General features: G+C 38.0%; 1 protein-coding gene across 6 annotated transcripts in view; it reads left to right on the top strand.

Annotated features, from left to right (window-relative positions):
• The window catches only part of NUP205 (nucleoporin 205), a 70,270-nt gene that overhangs the window by 13,677 nt on the left and 37,626 nt on the right, over window positions 1-18,967 (top strand). For 4 of the 6 annotated variants that reach the window (XM_086610962.1, XM_086610963.1, XM_086610964.1 and 1 more), the window contains exons 4-11: window positions 7,784-7,926; window positions 9,673-9,844; window positions 10,821-10,965; window positions 11,890-12,049; window positions 14,009-14,240; window positions 14,406-14,570; window positions 15,378-15,553; window positions 18,562-18,678. In XM_086610962.1, coding sequence (XP_086467088.1) covers window positions 7,828-7,926; window positions 9,673-9,844; window positions 10,821-10,965; window positions 11,890-12,049; window positions 14,009-14,240; window positions 14,406-14,570; window positions 15,378-15,553; window positions 18,562-18,678 — 1,266 coding nt within the window. In that variant the 5' untranslated portion in view covers window positions 7,784-7,827. Of the gene's footprint in view, window positions 1-3,892; window positions 3,921-7,783; window positions 7,927-8,581; window positions 8,616-9,672; window positions 9,845-10,820; window positions 10,966-11,889; window positions 12,050-14,008; window positions 14,241-14,405; window positions 14,571-15,377; window positions 15,554-18,561; window positions 18,679-18,967 lie in introns of those variants that run through there. The other 2 variants (XM_086610961.1, XM_086610965.1) reach the window with 2 other exon arrangements.

Here is an 18,967-nt window from a genome sequence, read left to right as displayed (position 1 = left end):
GAAGACAGAGAAATTAAAAAGTTATTTTGTTGAGAATTGCTGCAGGGACAGGTCTTAGACTTTCTTCTAAGATTTGATATTGAGCTAACGATATTGATGTATAAAACACACCTTTTTGTAACAAAGACAGGATTACATCCACCTAAGAAGTTTTTAAGAAAATTAGCTGGCATAGTAAGAGAATTCACGGTTTTTTACTCTGTCAACTTAACGTAACCTGAAAACACATTCTTTTTCTCTGTTTAGATACAGCCAGGCTAAACATCCAGTTGATCGGCATTCCAGGCCTGCTGTGAAACGTTATACCCATTTTTACAGACCAGTAAGCTGAGATGCACAGACAGAGTTAGTGTCAGTCAAAATACAAGCTGAAGAAAGTTTCATGGTCTAATCAGTAGCCAGAAATGCTTTTGACTTTTTGGGTAAAGAGGCATATTTCACAATGTAAAGACTGATCTATTTAGGTACATGCACTTCTACAAGGCATCTTTTTCAGCTGTAATGCAGCAAAGCCTTTTAATTTCATTTTACTCCATCACATAGGATATGATCACAATGACACTCAAGATTAAAGGTAGGAAATTAAGTGTGGCCTTTTGGGCATTTGAATAATACTTTTTTACTGCTAATAATTGTTCTTCCTGATTGTAATAAAATGTAAAGAATATAAATTATATTGTCATCATCGTTATCTTCATATCTTGATGTGTGATTTGGCCATGAACCCCAGTGACTAAATTTAGTATTATTAAAAATAATAATGTTACACCTGTACTACATCATAAACCACGTAGAAGTTCCAGTCAAAGAGGAGGTTCCCATTGTGCAGCTCATTTTAATTATTACTAGATGTTATTTCTGCCTACAGAAAATAACATCTCTTACACAAAGATCTCGCACTGCACAAGCAGAATTCTCTACCCCACAGGTGATCTGGGACCTCCTTTCCCTGGAATCCAGAGGAATTAATATCCATCTCAGGTATTTAGTGTCAGCCTGCCTTTGATACTTCACAGATTTCTGTCTAGTAATTAAGGATGAAAGAAGCCGGTGTCCCTCACTGAACCCAGCTGTGTTGGAGAACTTGCTGAGAGCTATTGTTAGGAAGAGGCATGAGGTATTCTTTCCCTATAGTGACCTGGCAAAAATAATCTACCAAACCAGCCAGCGATCCTGGGTAAGTAATATAATCTTAAATTAAAGGACAGCAAATAAAGTGAGAATAAGCAAAGAATTACTATTCATGGACTTGCCTACTCATCAAAGCATGGATGGATGCAGTTATGCCAATATAAATATGTGCAGAATGTATGGTATGGTGTATCTAGATACCTCTCTTACTTCATCCATACTAGGAGCTCTACTGTCACAACTGTTTTGCCATAAAATATCACACTGCTGACAGAGAAAGAGTATAAGAAAAGCTGTGCAGCTGGAGCTAAATGTGGTATTTTTCTTCTGAAGCTCAGCTGCCCAATGACCTGCCCCATGCCATTCACTCTTTTAAGGGTGTTTTTTTCTTCATGGTGCTATGTGACCATTAGCCAATTGGCAGAGAGAGGAAAAATTATCTGGAAATTTAAAATATTAAATCCGCAGAGGTTAGAAAGGATTTTTTTCTCCAACAAAGATTAAAAAAAAGTGTCTGCAATCTGGCTGTATCTGAATGCCAAAAGAAATACAACAGCTCTTAATGCCTGGGAAAGGCTTTAAAAAAAATTGATTCATTTATTTCTTTCTCTCTTTTTTTTTTAGTCTTTTTTCTTAAGGAAACAAGGCTTAGGAAATCACCCTCTGCCTGCCAAACTTTTTCTGTAACTTTTGAACCTGTTGCAATTCCTGAACCAGTTCTGACCTAATCTGATCAAGGGCTAAAGGGCTCAAAAAGTTATGTCCTCGCAAACTTTGTGAAAATCAAGGAATGTAGAAAGAAAAAAAGATGAAAATTAGAATCTCTGTGGTTCAAAAGGCTGAAGAAAAACCTCAACCTATCTGTTATGTTTGTCATGGCCAGATGATCAGCACATGCATCTCCAAGTTCATCATGATACCTGCCTTTCATAGTCATGGATCTTGGGGTTGCACATGGGCAGCACAGGAGAAGAGCTATGGCTTCACAGTGATGGGTACACAGTAGAAGATACAGCAATGCCCTACCCAGGTACCGAAGCTGCTTTAGTTCTGCTGTTTGTGGAATAAATTATCTTCTACTTTCACCTCTTGCCTGGCACTCTTCCTTTCCTAGAATAAAATAAATAACTCACTGTCTATCATTCTCATTGCAATAGGTCTGTTCTGGTTTGTGGCTAAGAGCAGGAAAAGGGAAATCTCAAGGAAATATGAGCCCTTTGACTCAATGAACAAATTAGGTCAAATTAATGAGAGCTGTTTCATCTGTTGAACTCTGAGAGGAGTTGTTCTTGACAGCACAGACGTTTTTCTCCCCTCTTTTTAAATTTCCTTTTCTCTCTCCTCTTTCTCTTCTGACACTATTTCTCTGATTTCTGTCTCTTTTTTTTCTTACAGCTGCTTTGCCAATTCACTCTCACCCCAGGACCACTGCTGTCTCTGTATTGCCCCCTCTGCCATCCCATTATAGGGAAGATCTAGAGAGGCAAAGATAGTTATTTTGCCAGTTTCCCATGGGTGTAGTTCATTGGACATGATTTTGCAACTATGAAATATTGTTTTAATAAAGTTCAAGAGGCGAAACCATTGGCACTAAAAATGAATACACACTTTTGGTGGAATCTTTTATTTTAAAGGTAATACAAGAGGGAATTTCTGGAGGAGACTTGATTACTACTGTGACAGAGTTTGGTAAATTGACTTCAGAAACAGGACACTTCTAAGATACTACTATTCGTTCCTTAGCTCCAGATACATACATGTACAAATGTCCCTTTTACTTTCTTTTCTTCATTTCTGGTACTTTTTTATTGCATGTACTTTGAGTTTAAATGCAGCTTTCTTCACAGGATAAGCCCTATTGGGGCTGCTTTTTTCTCCCCCCCCGCCCCGTATAGATTGTAAACCCTAGTTCACCAATCGGAGCCCAAGAAACATGAGTTTTAAACGCCACATGCCTGCTAAAAAAGTTGAACGAAAAACTTTGTTTACTCGTTTTAAGTGAATATCGCTGCTTTAATTATCTGCATTTTAAATAACGATCATCCATCACTAAAACATTTACAAATTACTTCTTTCATATTTTTTTAAAGACTTCAATCTGAAACCATAGAAACTGAAACCATTCTGGTTTTGAAAAAAGAATAGTAGCACTTCTTTTTTTCCACTAAAAAAAAACAAAAAAAAAAAAAGGAAAAGATTCTAATAAATTTACCTCCCGCTGCAGCGCCTGACTTCTGGCATTTTGCCTTATTCAATGAACACGGCTTATAGGGCAGGGCTTGAAAGGGAAGACTCCCTCCAGCGCGATAGGGAAAAGGGAGGGGAAAGGAGAGCGGCACAGAAGCGCTGTGTTATTTACATCAGAAGATGAAGGCGGGAATGCAGGACGCCGCTGCTCGCCCTTTTCCGCAGCAGCCTCGGGAAGGTCTGGACGCGAAACTGACTGACGCGATGAACTATCAACCGGCAACTCACACCTGCAAAAGCCGAGCACGTCGCTGCCGCCGCCCCAGCCGGGGCTCCGCCTCCCGCTGCGACTACAACTCCCGCCGGCCCGCAGTGCCGGCCTGCCCCTGCCGCCGCGGAAACAGCCGTTTGTGAACTTTTTTCCAGCTGGGCTGCCCCATAAGCCGCAACAGGGAGGAGCCGGCGGGACGCTGCCCCGCTCCTCTCCTCGGGAGGCGCTGCCGCGGGCAGCCCGGGGTGCTGGCGGGCCTTCCTCGGGCGGCGGCGACCGCCATCGCGCCTCCCTCTCGCCAAGATGGCGGCGCCGTTGGCGGTAAATTCGGGTAAGAGGAACCCGAGCGCGGGGCCGCGGCTTCTCCTTCTTCTCCGCGACGGTGCCGCTCGCCGTCTCCCCCGCCACCGGCCAGTCAGCCGGCTGGCGGGCGCCGGGCTCTCGCCTCTCAGAGCCCGCAGAGCCGGGGGGCGGCCGTGCGAGGGCCAGGCGTGCGGAGGCGGCGCGGCCCGCGCGGGCGGCGGGGCGCCGGGCTGCGGGGCCCGCGGTGGGAAGGAAGAGCGGCCTCCGCGTGGGCCTTGTCCTGCGGGGGTACCCGGGGCGAAGGTGGCTGGTGACGGAGCTCCTGGTGATCCTGGCAGGGAGTGCGTGAAGCCGGTGACGTGGGATGGCAAAGGCCACCTTGGCACGAGAGAACGGTGGTAGCTCGGTGCACGCGTGATTAAGCATCGTATCCGTACTGCACTCTTCTCTTAATGCCACGTGTAATAAAATGAAAAAAAAACCCCAACACCCAAACCCCAAACCGATTAATTTTATCCTGTGCTACACAGGCAGTCTGGAAATGTTGAGCTGGTTTGTCTTGTATTGAGTTTTGCTAAGGATTAGGAGCAGAAAGATCATCCATGGTCCTTTCAGAGTCTGTCACAAGGAGCAGTTTTGGGTTACCAAGGCAGTAATTACCTAATATGATTGGGGAGTAGGTCTAATACGAAAGAAAATAACTGGATAATCAGAGAATAACTTAGGAGGTCATCTGGTCTAACACCCCTTCTCTTTCTCCTCCATAAAGCAGGGCCAGCTCCATCGGGTGTCTCAGGGCCTTATCCAAACCAGTCTTGAATACTTGGGAGGATGAAGATCCTCCTAGAGACTTCTCTCAATGTGCGACCACCCTCACTGTAATTTTTTTTTTCCTGGTGGCTAATTGGAAGTTTTTGTATGGCAGCTCGTGTCAGTTGCTGGTTATCTTCTCCTGGGGTACCTCTGTCTCTATTCTCTTTGTATAGTGCCATTCAGTAGTTGAAGACAACGAAGCTCCCATCTCTTTATAGCCTTTTTGTCTTAAGACTGGACAATGTAAATTCTTTTAGCCTCTTCTCATTCATTGGTGTTCTCTGGCCCCCTATTTCAGTGTCTTTTGGTAGGCCAAAACTGGACACAGTACTGGAGTGAAGGTCTCTCAGAGATGCCTAAATAATCGCTTCCCAACACCTGCTGGCTGCAACTCTGTTACCACAGCCCGGTGCGTAGAGGCTTTCTTTGCTGCGAGGGTGTGCTGCTGACTAGTGTTCAGCTTCCCATCTACAGGGACACTTGGGTGTTTTTCTGTACAGCTGCTTTCGAGCCTCTTGGCCCCTAGCTTGTACTGTTGTGTGGAGTTATTCTGTCTCAGGTGTGAGATGCTGCATTTGCATGAGCTTCATTAGGGTAATAGATGGAGAACGGAGACTGTGAAAAGCAGTCATTGCTGGAATAGAGGCATGGCCAAAAGGTCTGTAACTAAGGTGATGTGTATCATAGTGACTAGTTAATACTAATTGCATTGTAAATGACAGCGAGTGAGACAGTAGTTTTTGTTAGTACTGGGTTTGGAGTGAGAGGATTTGTTCTGGTTTTATTCCTGTTTTATGTGATTCCTTCTTTTGCAACAGAACAAAACTGGCAAAGTTTTGCTTGGTTGCTGCTTCCAAGACACCTTAGGTACTGGTAAAACTGACTGAAGTCAGTGGTCTCGCTCTGAGACCTGCTCTTGTCTCCGTGCTCTCTTGCTACACTTTGACTTGGCTTATGCTGCCTTATTATTCAGGGCATTCATGTACCTGTGTGTGTTGCTTTGAGGTGGTGTCCTGACTGTATGAAAAAGAGGGCATCTTCGCATTGGAGTAGCTACCTCTGGCTTGCTGTGTTGATGTAAACAGCCTGGTCAAGACGAGGTGTGGATATGTTTGACTCTGGTGCACCTAGTCAGGTTTGCCTTAAGAGTTAGAGCTGGTCAGAACAAGCTACGTGAAGATAAAATGTTGCCTCTGTACTTGATTTTATACCACAGGGTTACCTGGTACGTTAAAAAGAAGAAGATGAGTGTATGTGAAGTTAAGCCAGTTTTAAGTGAAATGCTAGTATTTTTTGTGTATAGGCTACTCTGCAAAGCATAGTCCTATTTTTATAATTTCTCCAGAAACAAAGCCAGTTTCAGAAGTCTCTGCCGTTCACTACCCACTTGTTCTTTCCATCTGTGCTTCATGCTTTGCTCTTTCAGTGGTTTTTATGATTAGCAGGACCAGTTTGTAACCTGTGTTAATAAAATACTCTGATTTTAAAAACAAGATTGGAAGAACTCTAGAAAACGTTGCTTTTTTTTTTTTTCCCTTGTCTAACTTGGATCGTTTGACTAACATGACTTATAGTGCAGTTCATCAGAGAGAGAAGCAGACACGTGTACAGTTGGGAACTAGTGGCTCTGAATGAAGGAGGGCAGCAACCTCTTAAAGAAGCTTTTCCACCAGCAAAATTGTAGCATGCAAAAACTGTTGCTAGCTCGTAATATCTTTGAGTCAGGGACTATCTCAGTAAGTGCTTAGAAACATGTAACACTACATGCAATCAGGCAGTGGTTGTTATATCATAGCCTGGAGGCAAATGATACAACTGATAATAAATTTATCAGGTATGTTTAGTAGTGAATTGTAGCGTGTCGAATCTGAAACTTTCACAAATACAAATGATATCTAGCAAGGGAAACGTTTTGGTACTTCTGTTTAATGTGGGTCTTAAGATTTTGAGATTTTTAAAAACAGGGTGTTAATACTAGGTAGTAAGAATAATTTTCCGTCTGTAAAGTTTTCGATTTAGACAACGATTCTTGCTGAAGTCTTGAGAGTAGTTTGGTATACTGTTTTCGTGAGACCTGATGATAAGGAAACTTCTAGTGCAGTCTTCATGGTACAGACTTTGGGTTCTGAATGATACAACTTCTAGTGAGGAAGAGATTGTTCAACTGTAGTACTAAATACAGATTTGAAATATGGAAAGGAAACTTTTTTTAGTGTTGAGGAAGAGAAGAGATTGTATTTATAGACTAGGGTCAGATTTCTTTTAAATAATGTATTTGTGCTTGCTAGCTTCCAGAAATAATCCGGTCTCTTCTAAACATAGCTAGGTAATTATTTATATTGATCTATTTCTAGTAAAGGAAATTTATATCTTTATGAAGCTCTTGTACAGAATGTTAGCAGTAAATGTGTCTTAGGGATCAAAAGTACATGTATTTATTTTTTAAATTAAAATGAGAAAGATGAGTAAACGCGAAAGTGTCCTTAGGCTTATGATTTTTGTTTTGTGTGTAATACTGCCTTTAATCTTAGGTTTTGGGTTTCTAATTTATTTTATTCTACACAGACTGACGCAATGATGCGTCAAATTCTCCTAGCACTGCTGTTCATTTTCAGTCCCTCATACATTACATATTCCTGTGTTTTGGATTTTTCTGTCAAAAATGGAAAGCTGGAAGCCTGCCTTGCCGAGTTGTATTCACATTCAAGGTCTGCTGTCCAGTTCTTACTTATCCTGTAATCTTACCAAAGTGAATGGAATTTCTTAGGCATATAAGGATGAAAGATTACAGAGCTCATCTTTAGAAGATGACTTTCAGCCCTGGAACTTAGCTGCATACATCATCTTTTCTACTTCTTTAGCTCCCTAAATGCAATTAGGTTTTATATCAGAGCATTGTTTTTACTTTTTTGTGCCTTAAAAAAGGGAAATACGCTTTGCTTGATGGACATAACACCCTATACTATCAAACTGAGACTAACAATAAGTTAAAAAAGTCCACTTATTGAAAATTGTGTATAAATATTTTGTTTTCTTTCTTTCTTCATTTCGAATGCGTTGTTTTATTTCTTCTTTTAGCTGCCAGCTTGTGGGGTCCATATCAGGACATATGGCAGACTGTAATGAATGCCGTTTGGAAAAAGCAACCTGAAGCTATTCATCGCCTCGACCAGGTTTTAAAGAAGCACAAATCTGACTTCATTTCTCTCTTCAGAAATCCGGTACTGGACTAACGCTGTCTTGTGGAATGAGTTGCAGAGTTGATGATTTACTCTGTCTTACATTGTTGTATTACATACCATTTAGGCCCTGACCGTTCTTTTAATTCTATGTTTTTACAGTACATAACAAATGTGTCATAACAATCTTGTTCTGCTATAAGAATACAAATAGCTTGAATAATACATGTTTTTTTTTATGTCTTGTATTAGACATATTATATTACATATATTATTATATTAGACATATTATTTTATGTCTTGTACAGGATAATTATATCTATAACATATTTTTTTCTATCATAAAAATGATGAGAAGCTCAACATGAGCTGGCAATGTGCACTTGCAGCCCAGAAAGCCAACCATATCCTGGGCTTCATCCGAAGAAGCGTGGCCAGCAGGTCAAAGGAGGTGATTCTGCCCCTCTACTCTGCTCTTATGAGACCCCACCTGGAATACTGCCTTCAGCTCTGGAGTCCCCAACACAAGAAGGACATGGAGCTGCTGGAGCGGGTCCAGAGGAGGGCCACAAAGATGATCCAAGGGCTGGAGCACCTCTGCTATGAAGACAGGCTGAGAGAGTTGGGGCTGTTCAGCCTGAAGAAGAGCAGGCTCTGGGGTGATCTTATTGCAGCCTTCCAGTACTTAAAGGGCACCTACAGGAAAGCTGGAGAGGGACTTTTTTACAGGGGTGTGTAGTGATAGGATGAGGGGTAATGGCTTTAAACTGAAAGAGGATAGATTTAGATTAAATAAAAGGAAGTAATTTTTTATTATGAGGATGGTGAAACGCTGGAACAGGTTGCCCAGAGGAGCTGTGGATGCCCCATCCCTGGAAGTGTTCAAGGCCAGGTTGGATGAGACTTTGAGCAACCTGGTGTGTTGGAAGGTGTCCCTGCCCATGGCAAGGGGGTTGGAACTAGATGATCTTTGAGGTCTCTCCTAACCTAAACCATTCTATGATTATTTAAATTTGAAAGGAGTAGTAAAAGTATCTGATGATCCATCTGTCAAGTATTAGCTTTTTTTCCGCTACTCTTGTGTGTCTGAAATAAAGTGCAAAACTATTTTGTCTGATTTTGGTCCATGCTTATGTTTCAGTCAGGTTAATGAACACACAGAACAGGTGAACACATGAATTTACAAAATATAGAATGTATCTAGTTAGGAATGTGAGATGATGTTGAAAAACTCACTGGGTTTTGACTGATGGATCATAAGATAGCAAGTAGAAATATGTTTTCTTTCACTGGTGTTACTTCTGGAATAGTATATGGCTTTTTAAACTGATAGGTCAGAAAATTTAGCAGTCATCTATAGAGTTTTGTCAGTATATTTTAGCGTCTGAGTTCAATAGAAAAAAGAATGATGTAGCAAATAATGCTTTGGAGTAACACAACAGTTCTGATCAACAACCCAGATGCCTTTCATTGAGTTGATACCAATTCCTGTTGAGAATTGTATCAAAATTTACTTTTCATTTCCATTATTCTGAGTAAACTAAATGCCAGCACCGATTGTATGAGATTATTTTTGGTATGTTCCCACAAAGAGACCATTGCTGTGCAAGTGTGAAGCATTTTTAGGATGCCTTTACTACTTGTGTGTTTAAAAATGCTGCCTTTGTTTCTATGACCGCAACCTAATCTGTGAGAACTGTATTTGTGAGGAAGGATTGATGTGTAAAGCTGTATTCAGTATTTGATCTTGCCATTTTGAGTAACTTCTGATGCTTGTTTCTCTTGTAGCCAAAGGACGTTCAGCAGCATGAGAAAATTCAGAAAGCAAGTACAGAAGGGGTTGCTATCCAGGGTCAGCAGGGAACTAGGCTTTTGCCAGAGCAACTCATCAGAGAAGCCTTTATCCTCAGTGACCTCTTTGATATTGGAGAGTTGGCAGCTGTTGAGCTCCTTCTAGCTGGTGAGAAGGGAAAATATTTAAGACCTGGAGAAATGCAACTTAAATAGGGCCCTCTTACTTAAGGGTATGCTTAACACGAATGCATGATTCAGTCAAGGCCTTAGCTTCCTAACATAGAGTCTTCTTAGAAAGAAATCCACTCTCACTGTAATGGGATGCAATAGCAGTGTTCTGAACTGTGGTGTTCATATTTTATGCAACTACCGCAAAAGGGGGAATAATTTGGGGGTTTTTATGATTTACTTTCTCTATCACAAAATTAAAAAATAGTTTAAAAATAAGTGATTGAGAGTTTTTCCATAAAGCAATGTAGTAGATATTGGTTCTTCAAATTATGTATTAGTTGTGCATTCATATGCGACTCTATTTGGATCATAATCTAATAACTGATTAATAAGAGAAGTATTCTGGAAGGTGGCACATCCTTTGCATGCAGAAAATTTACTTCAGAGTTATTAAAATGTAATTGTTAGTTATTATTACTAGCTGCTGTTCGTTATTAACTTTAAAAATTCATCAAAGTCGTAGCTTGCAAATTTGTCTTCTTTGGAAAACCATCTTCAAGTCAACCTTGCTTTCTATTTTGAACTTGAATTTTCAGTGTAAATTCAGACAGAAAATTTCATTGTGAATAAAGAAAAGATTTTGCTGATGATCAGCTTGAGTTGATTATTAAAATGGCTAGATATCAGTTACAAATACCATTTGGACTAGAATATTTATGGACTTGTACCTCTATTTTTCTTAAAATTTTGAATGTTTTAATAGTCGAATATAAATTTCAGTAATAGTACCCAGAATACCTGTGGTTTGTTTTAAATGCCTGAAACAAATCAAAGTGGTAGTGAATAACCATTGCTTTTGAATTTTTGAATGCTACACTTGTATTGCAATTAGAAATACAAAGATACAGGGCTGTTATCAAAGTGTGTATTTTCAACTTTCTGTGACTATTCTGTGCATTTTCATTCAATAGGACAACAGCAGCAACCTCGTTTTCCTGGCCTTACAAGAGGTCTAGTGGCTGTTCTGTTGTACTGGGATGGAAAAAGATGCATTGCCAATTCACTACGAACCCTCATCCAGTCACGCCAAGGCAAGGCATGGACAATGGAACTCAGGTCTGTATTAGGGCAATGAGCTGATTAAAGCTCTTTGCTTTGAGTGCTTTTAGGACGAATTAGACTCAAGGGAATATGAATATTCTCAAATTTGTTTGTTTCTCATAACCTGATGCAGCTGCTTTCATGTTTGTTTTTTAAGCATAATATTCTTTTTTTTTTTTACACATATTTTTATTGGATTATAAGGATTTCCATTTTACTTACATTTCTTTCATGCTACTTCACCTTTTGGCAGGATTTTGCTTCAGGCACCCTCTCAGTCAGTGTTGCTCTAACTAGTGATGGTTTCCTCAGTATTTCAGAGACTGGGTTTTCTCCCCTTGCTGTGTTCTGACTTCCCATGTCCTGCAGAACAGAGAATTGTGCTCTTACCTTTGCTTAAAATGGATGCACTATCTACTGGTGAATGTAATATGCTAACATTTTTTTATTTTAAGAAGAAAACAGTATGCACTGTTTACTTCCAATTCACAGTGATTGCTTGACTAGAGAAAGAATAAAAGATGTGTAAATACATATTCTGAAACAGAAAATAAATGATTACTTTAGAACTAGCTCCACCATTTCAGTGGGGTGTACGTAATTGGACAATTGTGTTTACTAGTAAGAAAGAGACTGTAAGGTTGTGAGTTATGTACATCTTATGTATAGTACTTTTTCCTTTTGATTGAAATCTTAACTAGCTGATCCATATTCCATGTTCTTGAACCTACAGTTACCTAAAGACTTCGTGTTCATTCAGCATAATGTTTTGAGAGGGCACTGCTTACTGATTAGCAATGTACATTTAATTTATATATATATAATCTACTTGAACATCTTTTGTCAGTGAATACATTTGATGGGATTCATTATTTTAGACTTCCTCTGTGACTGAGAATAGTATGATTAATTGTTAAATTTATATTCTTTCCATTACAGTCAAGAGTTAATATCCATGACAACACGCTTTACAGATGACCTAATGGAGCAGGGTTTGACTCAGAAGATCCTCACTCTTGTGTCTCACATTGATTTGAATAATGAATTTGATAAACTCCAGAGAGAGCGAGGATTGGGTAGTGAGAAACATCGCAAAGAGGTAAATATTCACTGGGTGTGAAGATTCTTCTGAATTACTGCACAGATTAGAATACAGTTAGACTGCCAAGAGATATGGAGTAATTTTTCTCCCCCCCTCCCTCCTTCTAGTTTCCGTTCTCTACTTTGCAAGCTCTGTTACTGTCTGAGAGATCATAGTAACTACTCCACAGCTTCTGTTATACCAGTGTGCGATCCAGATTATTTCCTGCATTTCTGTTTTGCTGTTGCTCCCTGATGCTAGGACATACCTTATTTTTAGTGAAGAAGTATAATCAAGGACCGAAAAAAAGTAAGCTTAACATTTGCGCTGTGTGTAAATTTCTTTTTTTTTTTTTTTCTGATTTTATTCTATAGATCGCATGTTAAATCATCTGCTCTCAACACCATTGAAAATCAGCACCATTGGAATAAAACCAGCAAACTAAAATTCACGAATTATTAAAACAGATTGAAACCAAGTCTAGGCAGGCAAATAATGTTCTTTTTAATAATCCAATTGTGTTAATATAAACAGAAGCGTTTCTAATAGCAAAGTGAGAACTGTTTGAAACTGAGTTCTCATTTATGTTATCCTTGAACGTAATTGAGACTGTGACTAAGTGCAGAGTATGTTTCTAGTAGGAAGATTTTAAACATTATTGTTTTGATTTCTGAATTTCTTTCTAAAGGGTGATTGGTCTAAAAATTATTCTATGTTTTAATCAGTCAGCTTGTTTTCCACCAAATAAAGAACTAGTTTTACATTTTTGCTATTAATCTAGAAACTATGCAAAGAATATCCTTCTGATTTCCCTTAAATTACCTTAATTTTATCTTAAAATTATTTTAACGCTTAATATTAGTTTTTTTTTTTCTTTTAGATGAACTACCATATTTCCTTCTGTATTCATTAGAACTATTATTCTGCTGGAGTCTATGCATATCTCTTTCTATGTTAAATGTTGAAATGTTTTTATCATCATGCATTTGATTTTACTGGAAGGAGAATGCTTATAGCTCTTTATTTCTTAATTAACCAGATACAATGGATATAGGGTAAGAATATTATCAGAAGCTTGTAATTTAGCAAAATAAAATAGTTTTACGAAGACCATTATGAAAGGTCATTAGTGGCTTTTTATTTTTTAATTTTTTTTGAACTTATACATTTTCATAAGACTTTAAGCAGTTAAAATTCAGCTTGAGGGAGGAACTAAGTTAACAAGTGAAATAAATGTTTGTCCTTGTTTGAAAACAGGTGATTTTGCTGTAACTGTTGGAAAAAAAACCCCAAACTTTGTTTTCAAGAGTCGTTGCACTTAATTGTATCATAGCATGCAATATTTTTCCAAATAAAAAGAAAAAAATATTTTTAGTATGAAAATGTTTGGTAGTCTTTGTGTTGAGCATAATATCTTTTCCATATGTGATGAGGAATGATAGATTTCATTTGTTTATATTCTAAAGTTGATATAAATATTTCATGTGGGGGAAGAAAGTTCCAATTTTAAATGTCTTTCATATTTCTCAATGTCTTAAAAGTTAGGTATTCGTATAGTCAGTTGAGGGCAACTCTTTTGGGTCAAGGGTAAGACTATGACCTTATCCGGTTAAAACTACCGGTGCAGTTGTGTATTAGAGACAGGAAATGTGACTCTGTGTGATTTGTTTACAGTTACAAAAATTCTAGGTAGATTCATGTCTCCTGACCTTGACGGAGATGCTGGTTTGCATGTAGTCGTGTTCTAGGATATCTGCTCACACCTCACATGAAATACATGGGAATATGAATGCATTTAACAAGCAGAAGTGTGCTTTTGTTGTTTAGCAATTAAAAAACCCTGACACTTTCTGTAGGTGCTGTCTTTAGAGTGATTTTTAACTTAACCTAGTTGTACTGATTGACTGAGAAGGACTAATTGAACATGTTGCCAGAATATGTATATTCACTGGTTTTTGTTTGGCCTTTCTTTTAAAGGTTTCTGACCTCATTAAAGAATGCCGGCAGGCCTTAGCTGAAAGTCTGTTTGTCTGGACCTGCCACTCATCACCAGTGAGTAAGGATGACACTCTGATCCTCATAAGTTACCTGGAGAAAGTAACAGTGGAAGCTGATGGCTCTTTGGACGGTGTGAACTTGTCTCTTCTTATGGCTCTCCTTTACTGCTTCGATGTCAGCTTTCTGGAACAAGGCACAGAGGATCGTGAAGGTAATGTTGGCAGGTTTCCCAAAGAGGTTATGTTGTGCAGATGGATAAATTGTTATTTAACCAATTCCGTTATTGACTAGTAACAAATTGGTAGGATTTTGCATGTTTGTTTTCCCATTCATTTACTAAGTGTTGATATTGTGTTTGTTTTTGTTGTTCTTCAAGATTTGATGCACCGGCTACCTCTGCTAACGGAAAGACAGTATATAGCAACGATACACACTCGTCTTCAGGAGTCTCAGCCTTGGAAATCACCAGGCCTGCAAGCTACTGTTAGATTAGCCTGGGCGCTGGCATTACGAGGAATATCCCAATTATCTGATGTGACAGGTAAATTACCCTAAAGTGCAGTTGCTGCACATTAGTATTCAGAGCTCACAAGTGGTGTAAGTCAAAGTATCTTTTACCTTTTTAGTATTAGTATTTATTTAGTGTTAGTATTTACCTTTATGATGAAATTACGGTTGACACTCCTTTAAAGCTTTCTCAGTATGTGAGTTTGGTTGTCGAGAATTGAATTGCTCTGAAATGTACACAGATTTAGAAACAGTTATTAGACAGTAATATTGTGTAGTGTCTCACTGAAGTGAAGGAGATTTTAATGTACTGAAAAATGTGAGAGACTGCGTTTTAGCAGCTTTAGTTATAATTTGAACACTTCAAGAATAGATTCATGCTTATGGCTTTTTACATCTGTAAATATTAAACCTCAGTATCTTGAGAGGACAAGTCTATTTTTTTTTTCCTCTCTGTACTTCACAAGCTTTCCAGTTTCCCCTACTATATCAGAATTGTCTACTCCAGAATATCTATTAAAGAAAATGTAAACATTAATTACAATGTTTAATTAAGGTTGGTTTGTGATTCCTGGTTCACAGCCTTAGATTGGCTGGGTAAATAGATTATGCACTTTAACACTTTATTAAAGAAGAAAGTTGAGATCATCACCCAACATTAACTTGTGTTTTCCTGTATGATAGAAAAAACAGAGTTGACAGAAGCATGTTGACTTGCATGTCAGCCAGGTATTCTGAAATATGTTCTATTTGGTAACATAATTGTAACTTATTCTTTCCCCTCTTGTGATTTTTTTTTTTTTGTTTTTTTTTTGTTTTTTTTTTTGTTGTTGTTGCACAGCTCTTGCAGAATTCACTGAGGCAGATGAAGCAATGGCAGAGCTAGCAGTTGCTGATAATGTCTTCTTGTTCCTGACTGAATCTGTTGTGGGGTCTGAAAATTTCTACCAGGAGGAATTTTACATTCGCAAAATTCATAACCTTGTCACAGACTTCCTTGCACTCATGCCCATGAAAGTAAGTGGTTTGTGTGAATAGCAGTTGTTGAGAAGTGCAGGCATCTCTTCGATGTTTCCAACATTAGGACAGGTGGCATAGAAATTCAGATACGACCCTCAGCTTGAGGTGCTGCAGTTCAGAAAACTTGTTGACTTCATGGAACCCGTGTGGTTTGGGGTTTGTTTTCCACACTGAAGTAGAATGTAATTTTTAAAACGCTTCAGTGTGATGAGATTTGCAAAGCAAACTTTTGTGGTGGCAGTGGTTTGCTTCTGTTTTACATGATTAAAATTTAAATGAATGCTGAAATTGATGACAATGTATGCAGGTATTGATTTTGTGGTTGTTTTTTCTTTTGATACAGACAGTAGTGTAACCTAAACTAACGTATGGTTTTTTTGTCTCTCATTTTTAACTTATTCTTTTACTAATGATCTTCCATTTTTGAGGGGAGGGATTCTGCTTTTTCAGTAGTATCAGTCATTGGGAAAATGAGATGCTGTTTTCAACACAACAGTAGAAATGCTGCAAAAGGTGTTTTTAAAAAAAAGTTGGAAGCAATTACAACAGCTTCATTTGTGCAAGACCTTGTATCTAGACATGAAAAATTAAAATTTCATGAAAACACTTTAATTAATGGAGGCTTTATTTTATGACCTTCATTGTGTTGGACTGTAGTTGGAGTGGCCAAATAGTTACTTTTTTCAATGTGCAAAAAGAAAGATTTGAAAATATATTTTGTTCATTGTAACCTCGCAGAATGAGAACAATATTTACAGGAAAAACAATTTTTGAGCCTTAAGAATCTTTGAGGGCATATATGGACATGTTCTAGACAGCTTCTAGGTTTAATGCTAATTTATTTATAATCTGTTGGTGTTCCATGTTGTTTTCTCAAGCTGTTTTTTTAACCCACAGAATATCCATAGAACAAGTTCAAACAAGTTCATGTTGATAACTTTACAGCTACGTTTCTGCTGCAGTGGCTGCCTGCATACAACACTTAGCATGTTAAGAGGCTTTGGGCATCCTTTGAAGGCTGTTTGCAATGGTGTTTTCTGTAATACAGACACAGTAGCCCTTAGGAACCTTTTGATTATATGAGGAATATGTGAAGTATATTTTATAGAAGTTCCTTAAACAATCAAGTGCAAACAGGCTTAGAACTGGGAACTTTTTTATGAGGCAATTCTTTGTTGGATGGTATTGCTTTACAAAAGATGAAATGTCTCCCTGTAATGATACCGGTTTTTATGAAAGAAATGTAAGGTAGTTTTTGAATGCAGGTGGAAGAGCTGGAGACTGAACCAGGCCGAGGTTGCTACCAGATTAGATTTAAAACAGATGTCTCCCGTATGCACAGAACTGCCTGGAAATCCCAAGACTATTGTTTGTTTGGTTGGTACATCTCTCGTCTTCATTGCGTTATGGAATTGGAGGCTTTATCTCTGGGAAGAGTACTTCTCTTCCCTTTCATTTTTTTTTGCTTCAGATCTGCAGTTGATTGTAGCTAATGCCTAAAGGTGAAGAGGTATTTTTCATTACAAGTAGGGTTTTGTAATACAGCATATAAACAAAATTCTGACCGTTGACTTGTATTCCAGTGTGATAGAGGCCACTACTAATTGTTTTACAGGAAAGACTTTGTTAGCAGGCAATTGGGATATAGCACTACAAGGGAATTTTTTGTCTTAACTGCTGTTAGTTAGTGGTTGCCTTATGTACTCAGCTATTTCTACTGAATCTCAAATTTTAGGTAAAGAGAAGTGTCTGCTTCGCAGGATGGTGTTTTGAGTTTTTTTGTGTATATATATAACCTTTGTTCAGTTTTATTTAAATCTGTAAGTCAGCATTTTATTTAACTCTTCTGTATAGGTTTAACATTTATGCTGCTTGCCGGTGATTATTTGGGTAAATCTTTTGGTTGACTGCATTACATTCAGCACTCTATATTAAGCTTTAGTAGTTCAGATAATTAATTATTTCATTTATCAACACTCAATTTTGTCTGTGTATTAATTTTATTAGTATACTAATTTAATTAGTTTCCTCTGACCCTTTCCACAGTTATTTCTAGTTTTTAACTATTTTTTCTTGATGAGGCACAATTATTTTGCAAATGAAGATATATTGTAGTCCATGAACCGATCTTTATTGACCATCACTATGTTTTAATTTTTGGTGTGTTGAATTCATTGCTTATTTCTGTTTCTTGTCCCTCAATGTCTGCTTAATATTTAACAAAACTTAACTTTTCATCTCATGGCTATTTGCTTTCTATAAGCCTCTGATGAAGTGTTTTATCAAAGGCTTTTTGACCTTAAATGTTAACTGTTTTTGTTTAATTTTTTTTCACGCAAAGAATTTTAGGATACCAATTAAAGGTCTTTTTTATTTTTTTAAATTGCTGCAGTTCTTCCCCTCCCTTCTCTCTCTCTCTTTTTTTTTTAATTTTTCCAGTATTGTATTTATTGACATGCAATAATGCTTTTAGTTGTGACAGACCGGGTCCATAAGTAATTACATCAATCTAAAATTTTTCAAAACATAAAGTAGCTGTAGGTAGAAGTAGCCTTAAATGGCTAAGAAAGATGCAATCCACAGATCTGTATACAGAAAACATTATTTTACAGTGTTTTCCTTTCATTCCTTGTGGATAATAGTCTAACTTTGTTTGAAGCTAACCCATCTAGCTTTTGAAGTAAAAACAGGAAAAGGATCCACCTTTTGGGGCCAAACCAGAGGATCTGGTGAAGTGAGTTTGGAAAAACTGCCACGGTGTACTTTCAGGGCTTTTCTATGAACTGAGGGCCTTGGCAGTAGGAAAGTGATTGAATATATCTTTGAATGTAAGCTCTTGGGGGGGGCGGAGATTAAATAAAAAACGGTTAAATATTCTTGTCACGTATATGCAAATTCATTTGCTTTCTTAGTTTTTACTAGGCTGTTTAGACAATTCCGTTAGTGCTGTTCTGTTCTTGGCTAAATATAGACCAGTGTTTTTCTCCACTTCATAAACTGTGTAGGTAAAACAACTGAGAAACCGTGCCGATGAAGATGCTCGCATGATTCACATGAGTATTCAGATGGGTAATGATCCACCTATTTCCCTTCGGAGAGATCTGGAACATTTAATGCTTTTAGTAAGCCCTATTTTCTTTTAAATTACTGTGGCAAAAAGTTATTGCAACTGAATATTAACATACAGTGCTGGATCTTTCCCTTTTTGGATTAAAGGTTGTTTTTTTTCTTAAACATAGACACTTTCTTTAACTTTTCTTGTAAAGGAATTGATTTATTGCCTTGACTTTTGATGTTAATGAAGTGTCATTTAATTCTTGTTTAGTAAGGAAATACTGCATTGTCTCTTAGATTTGAAGAATTCTTGAGCTGAAGTTATTTTGCAAAGTATTTAAATATTTAAAATTTAAA

The sequence above is a fragment of the Tauraco erythrolophus genome, chromosome 4, assembly GCF_009769465.1.
Source record: "Tauraco erythrolophus isolate bTauEry1 chromosome 4, bTauEry1.pri, whole genome shotgun sequence".
Taxonomy (NCBI): domain Eukaryota; kingdom Metazoa; phylum Chordata; class Aves; order Musophagiformes; family Musophagidae; genus Tauraco; species Tauraco erythrolophus.
The sequence above is the reverse complement of the archived record's forward strand: the minus strand, read 5'-3'. Positions and strand labels throughout refer to the sequence as shown.